Raw genomic sequence first — 17574 nt, 5'->3', positions numbered from 1 at the left:
GTACTAAAGCTACTACTAAGCGACTACTACTTTGGCTTGTTAAGCAGGTATGATTTTGTCATGGGAACACATCGACCAATTTTTAGCACAGTCTCTTATTTTTACATTTTGGGAGAATGAGATGAAGCTGTGGATCGATGTAAGGAGTCGTGTCGATTGAAAGCTGTCACCAATTTGCACCAGCTTTGTTGCAAACTATCAGAGAATGCAAGTGCAAATTGGATTATTCTCACTATTCAGTTCGCAGGTACTTCATGGTTGATTTTTTGTGAATAGCATTATTTATTACTGCTTTACACCAACTTTAAGTTGCCACTTCAGTTCAAGTTGTATTTCAGTCGCACTTTGAAATGTAAATCAGAGGTAACCTAATTGTCTCGTTTCTTTGCATGAATTCCACACATTGTTCAACGTTTATGTGCCAGTGATTGACTAATAGAAAACTAACTGGTGGTATTAGCTGTACGTTTACAAGATAAAAAATTAAAGCTCTTGGACATATTCGTTCAAATAACCATCCATTATCTACCGCTTTCTGTGCTGTAACTATCTCAGCTGACATAGGGCGATAGGCGGGGTACACCCTGGACAGTTCGCCAGTCCATCGCAGGGCCACATATAGAGACAAACAACCATTCACTCACACACTCACACCTATGGTCAATTTAGAGTAACCAATTCACCTAATGCCCAAATCTGCATGTTTTTAGACTGTGGGGGGAAGCCGGAGAACCCGGAGGAAACCCACGCACACACACACCGAAAGAACATGCAAACTCCTTGCAGAAAGGCCCTTTGTTCTAACCAGGGCTCGAACCCAGGAACCAGGGTGGTTCACCAGAGCGCTACACCAACCGTGGGCCCTCATTCAAATACCATTGGTGCAAAAAATGGCCATTCAACCCAAGAAGGCGGCCTTCCCGTAGGAATTACGGCAAAGTCGTCATTGACTTTTTGGACCGTCCTGACATGGTTAAGACGTGTCCCAACTTTCATTCATGTACGTGAAACCGATCTTTCAAATTTTTGATGCACATTTGCCGAACCCCTTTCAGACGTATATCTCCACCAGGATTGATGCAGTTGCAAAAATGCCTGAGTTCTGGGGCATGGGAAAGGCCTCATAAACGTGATTCATTTGAGGGGAAAAATAATAGTAAGGAAGAATAATTCCTTGCATTTCAATTGGGTCCTCCTCCGACCCTAACAAGTGCAAACTCACATTAATCACAACTCGTTTCGAGCGAGCTTTCCCCAAGATGAGAACTTATTTCCTATTCAATTGTCAGTGGAAACTGCCAGGAGCCTTTTAATGTGCCAACTCTTCAACATTCCTCAACGTTCTTCTTCATTACAAACGCCGCAACACCACAAACATGACCCTCACAAATAAAACATTCCATTAATTTAATCACAGCCCGGAATAGATTTCCCGCAATCCTTGTGCTGAGGCAGGGATTCAGCAACAAACGCAGTGCACTGCAGTTGGCCCTAAATTATCATACAAAAAAAGGAAAAACCAATAATAAAGAATAATATTTCTTTATTTCACACAGCTTCTCGTCAGACACGTGTGCACACAACACAGCTGCATCAAAGCAAGAAATCAATTTATTTTCCTCTCTGCCTTTTTCAGTCACCGCATGGAGTCCCCAAGTTTTATGAAGACACACATTATAATTAGTCTACAAAGACTCACTGAATATTCAGTGGTCCACATCCACTGTTTCATTTCACCACAATGTGGAATGAAAATAGATGAGCGCACAACACAAGTTTGAGGCTGATTTTTGATTAGCTGAGCCAAACACTGTGTGCATCATAAAAATAGATTAAGAAAACAGATGAAAATAGATTCAATTTACTTTCTTGCGGCGCTTTGAAGGAGGCATCCATCTAAATGTATTACGTCACTGGTAATATACGGAATGAGCCTGTTTGAAGATAATAGAATATTTATTGGGATCAGCTTCAGCTACCTTGAACCCAGTAAATCAGTCTTCTTGAGCCTTGTCTGGCAGAATAACATTATCAGCCCCCCGTCTTTTCTTCACATCGGTGTGTGTTGTAACATAATAATAAATAATCCACCTTTACATTAGACTGGAGAGGATTTTTCCACAGACAGTACTGAGCCACAGTAGCATCACAATTGCCATCAAGCACTGATGGCTCCCTCTCAGTGGCCGATTGTCCGTGTCATGCGTCCAACAGACCATGTGCCCTTCACTTTGTCCCCAGCTTCCAGTTCTGGGAAAGTGCACTAGGATTATATACCGAATGCTCATCGCAGTGCATGAGCTAACACTTCACACCGAAAAGGCCTAACGCCTATTGAGAAGCCTGTAATCCAACACCTGCAGAGCTCGATAAAACCCTCAATCCTCCCTTTTTTTATTCCGCCACTATTATCCTCATGTCTATTATTGTATCAGCAAGAGGGAAAAAAAATCCTTATGCCACGAAACAAATCAAAAAGCAGTGACAATTTATGAAGTCAACACGCACATGCGAAGGTGCATGCACAGCAGCTTATTCAACCTTTAAGTTTGAACTCTGAATCTTAATTGGCGCACCGCAAGACTAACATCACAATCAACTAACGGATCATTCCTGTGGCAGCTGGAAAGATGAAGTATTATCTTTGCTATAAAACTGCAGTCGGGGGTGGCGCGATGCTGCAGAGGTAATTTGACAGCAAGAGAAACGGGAGCTTTGTGATTGATGGCTACCTCTCTAAAAATTTTTCCCGACGATTAGATCCGCAACATTCTTGAAAAAAAAAAAAGTAGTCAGTCATGATCCGTTTTATTTATCCGTAAACCACCCAGCTCAAACCCGTAAAGCTCCACTGTAAAATACAATACTGCGCGTGTTGCTACCGCCTTTCTAACGAGGAGTGAACAAGAACAAGCAGAGCGGTGAATTCATCAGACTAAAGGTAGTTTTTTTTTTCTCCTCGATTACAATCTGCAGACAGACATGATCTGAGCTTCTGCAGTGAGCGACGGAGAAGCTGCTCACGTCATCATCTTCTCCTACTGCAGCTTGGTCCTTCACACCAGCGCTTCTTAATCGAAACCTAGTTCATTTGCTCGTAAAGTCCGTTCGTTTGGGGAGGGGTGAATGCGAACTCGGTTTGCTTCATATGCAAATGCAGGAAGCGGACTACAATGCAGGGCATTGTGGGTAAACACAACCAAAAACATACGATAGGATTGTATGCAGCTCCATGTTTTGCTCTCATGTGGCAGGAAACGGGATTTCTGGAAATCCGGCATCAGACAAGCGAAATGTCATGTTCATTGTTCATCCTTCGGTAATTCTTGATGCAGCGCCGCCCTCAGGCGAGGAGGGGACTATACATTATTCAAGTCAGAACTGGGATTAGGAGAAAACTTTGCAAGGATGCCTCTTGGACAAGGCAGGCAGTGACATGAGCCTGCAGAGATTACTTAATGGATAACTCTAAGTTTGCGTGACTGGCACAAATTTGGTGTCTGGACTCTACACGGGCGATATGGACCAAAATACTGATTGTATCTACCAAAGAGGCCTTTGATCTGCTCTCTGACCCAGTTAATGAACCAGCTAGACCCATTACAAACCCACAAGAGTGTTTAATACAGCAAATTGAACCATGTATTTCAAAGCAGCATGGTGCCATTTCCTCGCTTTGATGAGCAGACATGACTTAGTGAGTGTGCGGCGCCGCAGCAGTGGCCAGGAAATGTCAGGTCATCAGAATCCTGTGATTGCAGCACACTTGCAAGAGGCTTTTTTTTTTTTTTTCAAAATGGGCCGGAGCACAAAAACATCTCTAAATGTAAATCCAATTCTAATGAGCTCACCATAGCATAATTTAATCAAATCTACATATGAAAGAACTTCTGCCCTGTATGACACCGGGGTGGAAGTGGTAGTAATTAGATTTACAGGATTAGAGGTGGTTCCTGACTTGTGTGTAAACCCAACCAAAGAATGGAGAAGATAAATATTTGCAAAGTGTATATAGCGTGAGTGCAAACTGCAGACAACCCAAACAGAGCAAACACTTTTTTTTAAAGATGAGTAGATTAAAGAGAGGCAAAGTGTTTGATGCAAACGCTCCAAGTCTCCAGGCACCGGCATGATTTCCCCCCTCTGTGCGATGTGATGAAAGGTAATATGTTTTTTTGTTTTTGTCAGGCTGATTCCATTTGTTGCTTTTTACTTTATCGTTTCTTCTTCAATTTCTATCTACTGATATTAAGGTTCAATTTGTTCTGTTGTCGTTTTTTTTTTTTTTCTTCTTCTTCTTCTCTGTTTCACCGATGGAATTCTAATTTGTCTCAATTTGCTCTGTATTGATAGGTTTATGTTTTGGGGATTTACTGCTCGTCATGATACTTCACGATCTATAAAGTGTGATTCATAACATTAGTGAATTAGACTGCATATTATTGCTACAACTGTGAGACAATTAACTGATGCATAAATGATCACCGGGACGTTAATCAACGACAGTTTGAAAATGTCATGTACAGTGAATATATGCATGTATGCCACTTTTCCACTATATAGGTATAGCACGGCTCTGCACGGCTTTGTTTGTTTTGAGTCGTATTCCATTACTATAGTACCGCCTCAACATGGGCGGAGTCGCCGTGAGTGCCAGGAGCCTGCAACTCACGATTATTTTGGTAGTCGACTAGACAAATAATTATCTGTTCAATGTATGATTATTCAGAATAAACTGATCAGTAACGTTGACTGATGACAGCTCACTGCCTTTTAAGAATCCTGTAAGCTGTAGTGGTAGTTTTAACTTTTTACATCTGTGGTACATTATTGCATGCGTTAAAGTGTATTTTGCAATGCATGAACATGATATCAATATATATTGAACCTCTGTTACATTATAATGAATAAAGTTATATTGTGATATATATTGTTATAGAATTATTGCCAAACCATAATTAAAATACATTGCTGGACAAAAAATGTGCCCACCTTGTGTAAGTGGAGGAAGAGTTAGGGAATCACCCGAGTCGACCTCTTCATCCCCGGGGGACCATGAATGTCAGTGGGGAAGCATCTATCTGTGCAGTTCATCTATTGCTGTTACGATATATCAGTCTGGACTCACAGGCCAGCACTGTTTGCGCCTGCAGCCACACTGCAAACATGACTGAAATCAATTCCCAAGTTATTTATCAAGGAGAAGAGCCAAATATCAGACAAAAACAAGCAGCTCAGATCACCACCTCGTGATGGCATCGCCTAAAAAAACTACATATATCAATTAAGTGAGAAAGATTGCTATCAGTTGTGATAGATATAATCGCTGTAGCCCTACTGGATATGGGCTTCCAACGGCCCTGCCACAACAACCGCCACACGTCTGTCACTGAATCAGTCATATCCATTATGTTATGATGTGGATTGCAGTTGAAACAGAGGCTCTGCGGTTTTTACGGGAAGCGGTGACTGAGCAGAAGGGAATCTATCAGACGCTGCTGCCGCCGCCTGCCCCGAGAAAGGAGATTGAAAAAAGATTTTATCGCACAAAAAATCTAAAATACTGCTCTGACAGGTCTTGTTTACTCACCATCACTACATATCACGATTTCTCCACATTTCCTGTTCCTGAGACTATATGTTGGGCCCTTTAAAAAATCTCATGACCCCAGCAGTTCAGAAGTTGGCAAGTTGTCAGTTGAATCCAAGTTTGGCATACTTCAGATTCTTTTTTATAGATAAAGCGCGCAGGAGTTCCACAGAGATTTTATTGAGGCGGTGATTTATGATATCCCCCAAACCAATTTTATATGACATTATTTAAAGTGTAAATCAGTTTCAGTCTCTGAATCCCCTGGGAATCCATCAAGCAAACCCCCACACGGGGACCCACACAGACCGCAGAGGGAAGAGAAGAAGCAGAAACAAAATGAAAGTGCTGATAGAAATCACACCGTAGGCTGTTCACAGCGTTCTCATGTACAGTAAGGGGAAGAGGGTTTTAGTCCAGCTGTCTGCCTCATCCGTTACCTTAAATAACGGTGGCATGTGTCGTTTCCCTTCTGCTTTGGAAAGTGAGGGGTCCGTGTCCTCCTCACTGGATTTGTAGAGATTACACACACACAGAGAGACACTCAGAAAGGCCCAATTACCTGCTGGAAAATGCTGGCACTGAACAATCCCCTCAGACTGGTACCAGGAGCCCACACAAGGCTCACTCACTCGTCTTCATGACCACAGCAAAACAAAGGGGATTTCATGTCCCTGTTTAAATCCTTGGAATTTGGATATATTTCGGGTTTACCCCTATATAGACCTTTTAAGAACAGATTTATCCTCCATTACTGAGGCACGGGGCCCACATCAGGCCCTGGGCATGCTCAGAGCATTTGGGTTAACAAGGACATAGTGACTAAAAAAGGATACACCTTTGCCTTGGATATGGTTCAGGCATGTGTTAAACATGGATTAACGCGATGAAAATACACATTACGGGCTAAAAGTTATCAGATATTAAGTGTAATCTGGTAAACCAGTTTCCCCCAAAGCCTGCAAATCTCCGGCGTGTAGAGACAAAAATGTTGGGACGGCATCCAAATGAGGCAAAAGCTGGTTGTTTTTGTGCTTCACTGGAGGCAACAAAAAAAAAATTGGAGCTCAGAGCCCACAAGCTCTTCATGTCCGAGGGTCAAGCCAACACCACTTAGCAGCATCTTCAGCTGAGATGGATTCTGGTGAGAATTCATGTGGGTCAGTCCGGTTACGCACGGTAATTACATTCTAAAAGAGAAGTAAAGGCCACAGATGGCCGCAGAGTAGGAGTAATGAGTTCATGGAGACAGCGTTGGACACTATATTGACAAGGAAGGGAAAGTGTTGATCTTCCATTGGACGACAAAATATAAAGCACGGCTGGCAAGAGATTGCGCCCCGACAGAGGCCGAGTAAACTACACCGCAGGGCGATAAAAAATGAAGGAGACTATTTACAGCATATAGCTGAAACAGATCATAACCATGCTGGGCAAAGAGTATAAACACTAACTCACTGGCCACAACAGGCAGAGAGCTGCTGATGGAAGAACGCTAACAGGTAATTTACACTGATCTGGGTTTTTGTTTTCTTTTTTAATTTGTAGCATTTTACAATTATCCATTTACTCATTTTTAATTTGCGCTCCACATCGTTACTGAACCACAGCTCATTATTTGAGCCAACATGGAAATTAAAGTCAGATTTCGACAGTGAGGTGTGCTCTCTTGCCTGGAGGAAGAAGATGCTAAATATGTATTCTAAATATGAGTCACAGGCAGGAGTGAATTATTTAGAGTTATTTTGGGACTATGACGTCATGAAACAAGGGGGGGGGAAACTGATAACCAGGGCTAAATTACTAGCTTGGTGTTCTCAGCATTGGCAAGAACATTGGTTACGCTATGATTTGCGGACGTTATGCTGATATTTTGACTGTATTTACTTGTGTAAAGTGTTGTTTTTTGGGACTGAATCAGGATGGCCAAAATAGAATGGCGCGTGCAGGCCAGGAAATCAGGGACGCCCCGTCTGTGCATTAGTAGCACGTAACATCTCCATCGTTTTTTTAAACCCACCTCTTCTCTTTGGCCTTCAACACTTTGCCAGATGTTATGTTTTTATAATTATTATTTATTTTAATCTATTTTATTATATTTCATTTTGTATGTTTTTATTCATTATGTGTTTCATGTACTATGTACAGCACTTTGGTCCACTGGGGTTTGTTTAAAGTGCTTGACAAATAAAGTTGGATTGGATTGGATTGGAATCACCCAACCCCACTAATTTGCATTATTTTTTATGAGGTAAAAGAAACAAAGTTAAGTGTTAATTAGACACTCGCCGCGCCCCACTCTTTGAAAGTGGTCAAATTCACAAAGTCACAGTTCTGGCACATCCTTTGTGAAGGTTTACACACTGCCAAGAAACAAAAGGTATAAAAAGAACCCATCAAGAATATATGGTGTAAAAAGAACAAAGTTCCCCTTTGGGTACCCTTAGAATGGACAATTTTCACCTTAAATTTTCAAAAGCTACTCACCAATTATGCAACCAAACACCCTCCACCTTCCCACCCCTTTGGTCGCTGCGCTCGCTCCCCGTCACCATTAAGCAAAAATAAAATCCTGGCTAGAACCCTGATATGAATTCACAATTAATTAATCACAGAGTGTAAATGTGCAATTAAGATATTCTATGTTGGGTTACTATGTTTTTTTGGGTTTTTTTAGAGAAAAACATGTTTATCTTTCTTTTATGGAGAACAAGAAACCGTGAAAATGAGAGTAGAGAAAATGAAGAGGGAAAGAAGAATAATGTTGATGGATTTGACAGTGCTAGAAAAAAGGTGAAAGTGAGAAGGTGAGGAAGAGCGATGGTGACCAGATGTGTGAAACCAAGTTTCTGATTGAGATCTTGATAATAGATTCTTTTTTCTTTTTTTCTCCCCCCACAGGCTAGGGCACAATTGAGGAGGTGACACTTTTTCTGTCAACTCTGCTAATAATACACACACACACACACACACACACACACACACACATGCATCCCCCACACAAACAACAACGCTCAACTACAGAAGCTCAAAAACAGATTTTTCTCATTCCGCGGTGGTGACATCTGTTCCACTGCTGCACAGATTGCAATTTTCTCACCTAATAGGTCCCCACCAACTGGCCATCAGCACATTTAATGCTAACTAGAAATTGACCAATAACAGTTTTTTAAGGCTGCTCACAATTTGGTGTCTGGGCTGAAGCCCGCGAAGATCAATCAATAATATCTTTTGTTTCGTTCTCCGAGCCGGTGTATCACACTGCCGAGTAACACTTTGCACACATCTGTGGCCTAAAGTCTGCACCTACACACAAAACTATCATTAAAATGTCTGGAGGCAATCTCGTATACACGCTGTGCATGTTTAGCACCTTCAAAACAAAAGCTCTTATTTAACGTCGCCTATTCAGAGTTTACACGCACAACTGTATGTTTCTGATAATGCCAAGCCAACGTGACACAATTATTGTTAAGTTTTGAGAAGCGCAGTCTATTTATTGCCAGGGCTGAAGTGCTGTGAGCCTCACTGCACGGACGTATTAACACCTACACAGATATAGGGGCGTTTGGAAGATGGGAGACCTATTGCTAATACATTTTTTTTTATTGCCTGGAGCTCACAGCAATGTTTACCTCTCTTGAGGCAGTGTTGCTGTAAAATTGGTAAGGGAATTGAGTCTTGGTTTGGGAACCGCATTCCTAGAGGTGTGGAATAAGTTTGCCCTCAGGATTCAATTCCGGAGCGCCCATCAAGTTTGGAATTAAAATTCACCTATCTCTCTCTCTGTATGTGTGTGTATGTGTGTGTGTGTTATTTATTTATTTTTGCTGTGTCCTGAACTTTTAATATAATAACTTCTGATGTGTCCTCGTCCGCCTCTTAACTTCCGATGATCCTGGTAGTAAATCAATCGGCGAGGAGCAGGAGCACTTCAGATAAACCAGGCAATTACAAGATAGAGATGGATGCCCACAGGCTGAGAAATGTTACATATTGTGTGTCCGCGGAGAGCAACGGGAAGAGGTTTTAAAACCCCCATAAGCAATAGTTTTTGTGCTCTGACCCTGGTTAGATAACTCTCCCATCGCCGCTGTCATCATCGCTCACAAACCAAAACTGACACAACTCTCTCCAGAAATGCAGGAGACGAGGAAGGGTTATTGGCTTTCTCTGACAACTTGTTTCAAAAGTTCTCCGCCGCTCGTGTGTAGCGGTGATGCATTGCGAGGCCTTCTCAGCAGGGGGGGGTGGAGTGTTGAAGCCCGAGTGCCAGAAGAGATGAGCATGTACTCTACCTGCACCGGCTTATGGGACCAAAGCCGGTGAAGCGAGAGAGAAAAATATAAGATCTCTCTCTCTCTGTCTATCTATCTTACACAGGGAGTGCTGTTCACGTTCTTTCCCCTGCTCTGTGTTGCATTGGTTCATTTCCGTGTCCTTCTGATTCGCCGGGTGTGCGCTGATTGTTCTGTTAGTTATGCTAATTGTCTCAGGACCTCCCGCGGTGTGCGATCCTCTCCCGGTTGGATGGCTGTGAAGTTGTTTGCCCAGGGAGATGAGTCTCCTCCGCGTGTGTGCGTGTGTGTGTGTATTTACAGTGTGAACTCGCAATGTGTCACAAAAGCTTTAGCGATGCTGCGCACTTGTGTTTGTGTGTGATTATGTGTGTCGGGTTGCATCAGCACAGATCTTCAGGCGCCAGCCATGGTTAGGCACGCCGTATTCCCAATCCACCAAACGCTCCAAGTGAAGGAGGAAACCGGGGCAATGTTTCATCTTAAAGCTGTCATATATCGATTATTCTCCCTTTTATACTTTTCCGCCTTTGATCCTATTAGTCAGGCAAAAACCTGTGGGAAAAGAAAAGACACTTTTCACATCCCCCCCCCCCCCCAGAGGAATATATCCTATGGATTTCTGGGAAATCAAATGACCATGTCCTATGAATAAAGAAGCAGTTATAGAGGGAAATTCCTTTTATTTGTCATGCTGTCTCAAACTGGAGCTTTTCTGACTTCTCAGGTTTAACTCGTATGACTTTGCAGTTTGAAAAGAGTCAATCAGACCAAGGTCTTCCATGTTTTCTCTTTCTTTTTTTTTTAAACATCAGTACGATCAATAACTGCTATAAATTTGATTAAATTTTGAAAAAGCTGGTTTGCTGATGTGCCTCTGCTGCTCTTAGCGGTACACAAATCGCAGCTGAAGATCAGAGGGGATCGAGCTTTCGCAGTCGCAGCCCATGAATTGTGGAATTGACTGTCATTACATATGAGGCACACTGTCAAATTTTAAATCTCTCACCTGTTATATTATAATTTAATGTTGAATGTAATACATTTAATAATGCTAGTGTTGCTGTTAGATATTTCTAATAAATCTATTTACGTATGTATGATATTCTGTCATTGTTCTATCACCTCAAACGCTGTGTTTAAAGGGCTATAACATGATATTAAGTGGCTGGCCACTGCAATTTACCAAGGGTGCACCTGTGGCACAGAGCTGTGCCACGTGAGCACTAAGGGTTAAATGTGCTTTTGTAAATTAATTGGACTGGAATTGTACAACGATGAAGAAATAACACCAGAAGAAGGCGCACCAAAAAAAACTTTGACTTTAAATTCCAGAGGAAAAAGTGCTGGACCGTCCTTAATCACTGTGCAGCATCAAAGGCGCTTGCCGTCAATTACTTAGCTTCCACAGCGATAATGCCATTAGCTAACGAAAGAAAATAAACGTTCATCATCCATTTCGGTGACAGAGCTCCGAGCCTGATGGTATTGATGACATTTTCCACGGGATGAAACACCAAACCTTTTCATAGAACACAACATGAAAAGCGGAAAAAAAACATGAAACCATGGCGACGTTGTTATCTGTGGTGGTCAAAGCAGTGCGTCTTAAATTCATCACTTCGCTGGTCCGTGCCAACACAGTTCATTCATTCACTGCTCATCGTGTCGCGTTTGCCCGCGTTGGAGCTCTTCTGAGCCAGTGCGGCGATATGAGGACGTCGCGGTAAACAAAAAACGTGAACCTTCAAACACAGCGCCTTGCCTTGAAATTGTCTTTTTCTCCATCAAATTTCTGACACGCGAACATTAAAACCTTTGCCTCGGAAGGTTAAACAAGCAAACATTCTGTATTCGTCTGACAAATTACTTTGTTGACCTCTTTAATTAACCTGCGCCGAGGAACGACTATTGTTGAAGTCGCAACACTCCCGACGCTTCCTCGCTGTATTTATTCACCGTCATTGTGTGTTTACAGGCGCGTAAACAGCACAGAATGTGCAGGACACAGTGCAAATATGTTCTAGACTCGGGAAAATTGCCCTCCTCAGAGTTTGTTGATATTGAGATTTGTTGTGCAACACTCCTCTTGTACATTTTTTAATTTTCCCTCCTCGTTCCAGGCGGCACAAACAACTATCGCGCTACCGAGCCTATCTCTGTTTGAACGAGCGCGTCGGCTAAATGTTGAATCAAATCCAATTCAAATTACTTTATCCATCACACATTTGTTTTTTTTGTTTTTTTTGTGGTAGGGGGAGGGGGGTTGCACAGCAAATATTAAAAACTTTACAAATATCACTTTACACAAACGCTCAAATTTAAACTTGTCTTTGTGCTATGGCCCATTTAACATGACATATGGCTCCCCAGTGCAGCATTTCCTCCTGCTTCTCTCTGGAGCCTCCTGCAAAAAGACAGTGTCACATGGGCCAAACCGGGCTCCATCCATCATTTACTGGTGCAGCATTTCATTCAGAGATAGTACACTGTTGCAGTGGAATTGGCAAATTATTATTAAATGTGCATCTGTCTGGGGGGGTCTCCCAGATGATACGTGTGTCCTTTTCCAGTGACACAGACTTTGAATTTGTGCTTTCGTGTTCTTTAAAAGAGCGAGAGACTAACAATATTGAAGTGACCTGCAGGTGCTGGGTTTAGTCGTCCAGTAACAAGTTCCCTAGTGCTTGGTTTATGGTAATAAAGCTCGGAGGAGACGCCTCGGGAAAACCACTTCAGGAGGAAAGGAAATGAAAAACGAGCAACTTAAAAGGAAAGAGGAATTTTGCACATTAAGAGTTTTCTACCAACTCAGCTTATTATTTGCTGCCCAGAAATAAGCACACAGTCCTGCCAACACCCTCCAAGAATTAAACCACGAGATGCTCAGAGCCAACAAGTATATAATATCCCACGAGACTCTGTCTCTCCTGGAAGTCGACGCCGGTTGAAATATCACTTCAATACATCATATGTTAACATTCCGGCATTAAAGTATCACAAGAAATTTTTCAAAGAAGACTTAAAACTTATCTTATTACTCTAGCCTTCAACAGTTTTTTGTTTATTTTAAAGTTAAAACAGGGTTTTTAACCTCTTGACTCGAGCCTTTTCCAATTTTATTATTTGCATCTTTTGCTTTATTTCAAGTTAAAACAGGTTTTTTTTTGTATTACTTTTTGACTTTGAACTTTTCCTTTTCGTTCCACCCTGTGTTGTGTTTTATTGTTGTATTTTTGCTTTTTAAATTGTATTAAGAAAGGTGCTATACAAATAATGTTTATTATTATTAAATATCTTAAACTGACAACTCCAATAACCCACATTTCTCATGAAGGGTAACGGACCTTTTTAAACGCTGCCTTTTAATGACGTGTTTTACATAGGGTTTGCATTTGAAAATCTATAAAAATGATTATATTGAAAACCTTCAAATGCTTCCATGTGCTCAATAAAATGCGAGGACGTTTGGGTGTGAAGCCACTGGTGCTGCAAATACTTCACAGTAAAAGCCTTGGGGGAGGGAGAAAACTATAAGCAGAAAAGGTTTGGAGAGTGTTTTCACTTTGAACTTTACAGGTACAGGTACAGGACATGACGGTGTTGGTGACACATGCAAAAGTCACTGACACGCTGTTATGTGGCATATGCAAATTGTTGGTTTAAATTGGTGGATTACACAGATTTAGGGGGAAAAGTCCAAGAGGATCAGTCACTTAAACCAGGATATGAGCTGAAGCTCATGATCCAAATCAAACTAGGTTTTTTTGTGATACCCCTTCCCCCAGCACAGGATGATATGTTTAGTAGGGACGCACATTATTATCAGCACAGTATCAATATCGGTAGATTGGCTTTAAAATGTTTTGACGAACACACCAAGATCTGTTGATATGACTCATGACTACAACAGTAGGCTAAACTCCTTGACTTCTATGCTGGTGCCTTCTTCAACTATTTTTTTACCTTTATTTATTTTTGCTCAATGAAGAAAATGTATATATCTGCTTCTGCTGCAACATGAGTCTGAAAAAGATGATGTTAATTTAACCACAGGAGAGACTAAATGACCTCTGCAGCTGAGCACAGGGCTGACAGATTTTGAATAAGAATCTAATTGCGAATATTTTGACAGGAATTGCGGCTGCAATATGATGGTACTTTTTACATCATTATTCTCATCTTGATTCAAAAAAACATGTTGAAAACGATGACTGTGTGATGTTTCTGTGTTGCAGAGTTGTTCTCTTTGTTCTGTAGAATAAGATGTGTATAGATTGTTTAGATATTATGACATATATTTCGACACAAATTTTGTCTTGAAAAGATATTCTCGTCTCTTGCAATTTGAATATTGCAGGAGGCCGTATTGTATTGCACTCCCGATATATCAGTATGTCAGATTAGAGCTGAAAAAAGTACTCAAATAATCATTTAACTAATCAATTACTAAACTTTTCATTACCGATTAATCAGTTTAAAGCTTTCTTTTCATGATTAAAACTGAGATACTCAGATGCTCCATCTTCTTAAATATATAATATATATATATATATATACAGAATATTTTCTGGTTTCTTTGCTCCAGATAACAAAGAAAATCATTAAAAACTCAATCACTTTGGTTTAAGGACAAAACAACCTGCATAAACGCATAAGTGGCAAGGAATTCATCAAGGCAACACGCAGCACAACTACAAGTTTCATGGAAACAATTCATTCAAGAACATCCCTGAACTTTGACACAACAGAGGAAAAAGCTAACAAACAGACAGACAGACCAGATATAACTGTTTTATAATTCTGCTTTTGTAACTTTTCAACTTTACGTCCCAATCCACTCCGGCAGAGCCCACACACACACACATATCAAAGAGGAGGGAGAATCTCCGATTGGGAATCCTCCCACACAGAGCCCTTTGTACCATCCGTACCATTTTTTTTATCATAATAAAATCATTTATAAGTGCTTCACAAATTTAGCAATAAAACTGTTGTGTTGCCATTATTTAACTCTTAGTGCTCATGTGGCACGGATCTAAGCCACAGGTGCACACTTGATAAATAATACACAATTCCTTATATGGACATCCTGGGTGGTGTGTGTTTATAGGTCACATCTTCAGGCTTTTTAAAAAAGGTGGGGGGGTTTTTTGTCTTCTTATGTGTTGTTGAGTCGATTCATTTTATATCACATCTTTTTTAGTAGTGATACCTGTGCAGAGGTCACATAAAAAAGTCATTTTGTTCATAAAAACAAGCTAAGTGAACTTTGAATTGTGACACATTTCCAAATTTCATAAATTCAATCAAATTTTTTATAAAGTTGACTACTTTTTGCTCAGGTGTGTTTCTATAGCTGGTGAAAATGGAAAAAAATCAGATTGCCTATATAGGTTCCCTCTATATTGCACATACCATAGTAATGGGAGAAAATCAGCCTAAATGCTCCGTGTTCTAAGGGTTGAATAATATAACGCATAAATAAAGAATAAGATTTAAAAGCATAGTATTTAGTCTAAAGTGGATGATGTCATAAAAAGACAACCAAAATGAAAGGGTCCATTACCCCATGTGTTGGAAACCCTACTCAACAAAATGAATAACATCAGTCTTGTCTGATATTTAAGTTCAGAATTTTTTTCCTGTGAGAAAGACTGGTCAATAAAGTTTCAACACACCGGGCAACTTCACTGCAAAGTGGTAACCAGGCAACATTTCACTCACGGAAACTTTTTTCAAACTCAATCCTCCAATCTGTCTAAAAATAAGAACAGCCTATATTGCATGCCAGCCAGGCTATTTCCAAATGTCCTGATGGCCGGCCTGACAGTGTGTGTGTGAGTGTGTGCAGGTATCCTCTGCAGTGTTATGCCTGTCAGTGCGTGTGTCTCATATAGAGACAACTCAGAAGCTCTCAGTGAAAGCAATCAGATGGCTGGAGAGTTACAATATCCTCCAGCACTCTGCCACACCAGGAGGTTGACTGACTCGGACAGAATTCCTTTTCTTTTCTTTTTTTCCCCCCCCTTTCCCTCTCCTCTCCACTGTCACCTGCAAAAGATTAAGAGACTGACTGACCAACCCCAGAGAGATATCCATCAAATCTACCTCTGTGTGTATGTGTGTGTGTGTATTATTTTCATATGCTCTTCCAGGCCAGAAAATAAAATATTTACTCATCAACATTTTTTGCTGAAATTGACCACACATATCGTCCACTATGGGCCAGGCTGTCAGCAATCAGACAGCATGAAACTATTAGTGTTGCTACTGTACTGCAGAGCCAATGTGTGGAAGCAGCAGGGGGGAGTTTGTGTTGGTATTAATGTGAACGCTGACCTCATTCTCACAAGTGTTCATTTACTTGATGATAATTGAGGCGCATAAGTGCCTTAAATGATATCTGATTGCTCTTGTTAATGGGTCCCGCTTCGGTGACTCTCTAACGACAATAGCACGGCGACCTCAGATCTCGGGCGAAATGGATGGACTTTTTTTTTTTTTTTTCGCAATTAAACATCATCATAACTGGACAAAATGACCAAAACAATATGAAGCGTATAATGTGCCTGCAAAGCACAGAGCAGTCGTTGAAACGCGGCGTGTAGGTCGTTTCATAAGCAGGTTTTCACATTCATGCCTTTTGATTGACAAGTTACTGCTAATATAAACAGTGAATTAAGTTCTGCCCACATATGGATTTCTATTTTCTCTGCATATATACATCCACATAAGCTCACCTCCACCCAACCGTCCTCTCTCGCAGGCAAACATATACACTTGGGCAACAAACTCGGCCCCCATACTCAAATTTCACCAAGTGCAGAGATTCACACAAACTTCTTGGTTTTTTTTATAAAAACAGCATGGATGTGTCTGCAGCCTGTTGTTATTCCATTTGCTCTGCAGTGCCATGCTCAACACACTGCATCCCAATTCATTCATACAGTGCTGCTGGAACACACACATACACACACACACACACACACTCCTCTCTCTATAGGGAACTGTCACAGATCACTCATGTTAATGTAACAAGTCATTCTGTATTCTGCCACAACAGCTAATTATGTGTCTCATCAATTATATGTGTCATCATATCTGAATGGGGATAATTTGCATTCCCCCCCCCCTGTTTTTTTTCATCCAATACACGATCACACACAGTAAATAAAATCACTCACTAAAGGTCAGTGCATTTACCATCATTATCTTCAATTTCCATAATCTGTTGCTCAGCAGTGTCTTGTGCTCACTGACATTAGAGGGTTTCATGTGTGGAAGGATGCGGGTGGGGGAGGTGGGGGGGGGGGGGGGGGTGTAGGGGTTGGTGGTCATCGCTTTCTTACCTGTGCACAGGAGAAGCGCGGTGAGTCCCACGCACCGGAGCGGCCACGCGTCTCGCCGTGGACTCATGTTCACTCACTCGCTGGATGGATGACCTCTTTCTTTCTCTCTCTCTCTCTCTCTCAGCAGAAAGCCGCACCACTTTGCGCGCAATTTATCCTCTCTGTGCGGGTCCCCATTTAGAAGAAAACAGTTGTGGTCCGTGCGTCACCACCTGACACACACATGGAAAAAAAAAAAAACACCACCTGTGTTACGTTTTCTCTGCCCAAATAATATGTCAATCATGCATGCAACAATAAATCAACTTAAGGTGGATGTTTCTGCTCTGATTCT

The 17574-nt window shown here is 41.3% G+C and overlaps 1 protein-coding gene across 1 annotated transcript in view; it reads right to left on the bottom strand.

The window, feature by feature from the left end:
• LOC310938627 (transmembrane protein 132C) overlaps positions 1–17307 on the bottom strand; it is a gene marked incomplete at both ends in the record, with an annotated part of 148697 nt that extends 131390 nt beyond the window's left edge. Inside the window, one exon of the mRNA XM_083903167.1 lies at positions 17241–17307. Coding sequence (XP_083759293.1) covers positions 17241–17307 — 67 coding nt within the window. The remainder of the gene's footprint in view (positions 1–17240) is intronic.
• Between the last annotated feature and the right edge of the window lie 267 nt (positions 17308–17574).

This window comes from Microchirus variegatus (assembly GCF_963457635.1).
Source record: "Microchirus variegatus genome assembly, chromosome: 16".
Taxonomy (NCBI): domain Eukaryota; kingdom Metazoa; phylum Chordata; class Actinopteri; order Pleuronectiformes; family Soleidae; genus Microchirus; species Microchirus variegatus.
Note: the sequence above shows the minus strand (reverse complement) of the source record. Positions and strands in the feature narration are given on the sequence as shown.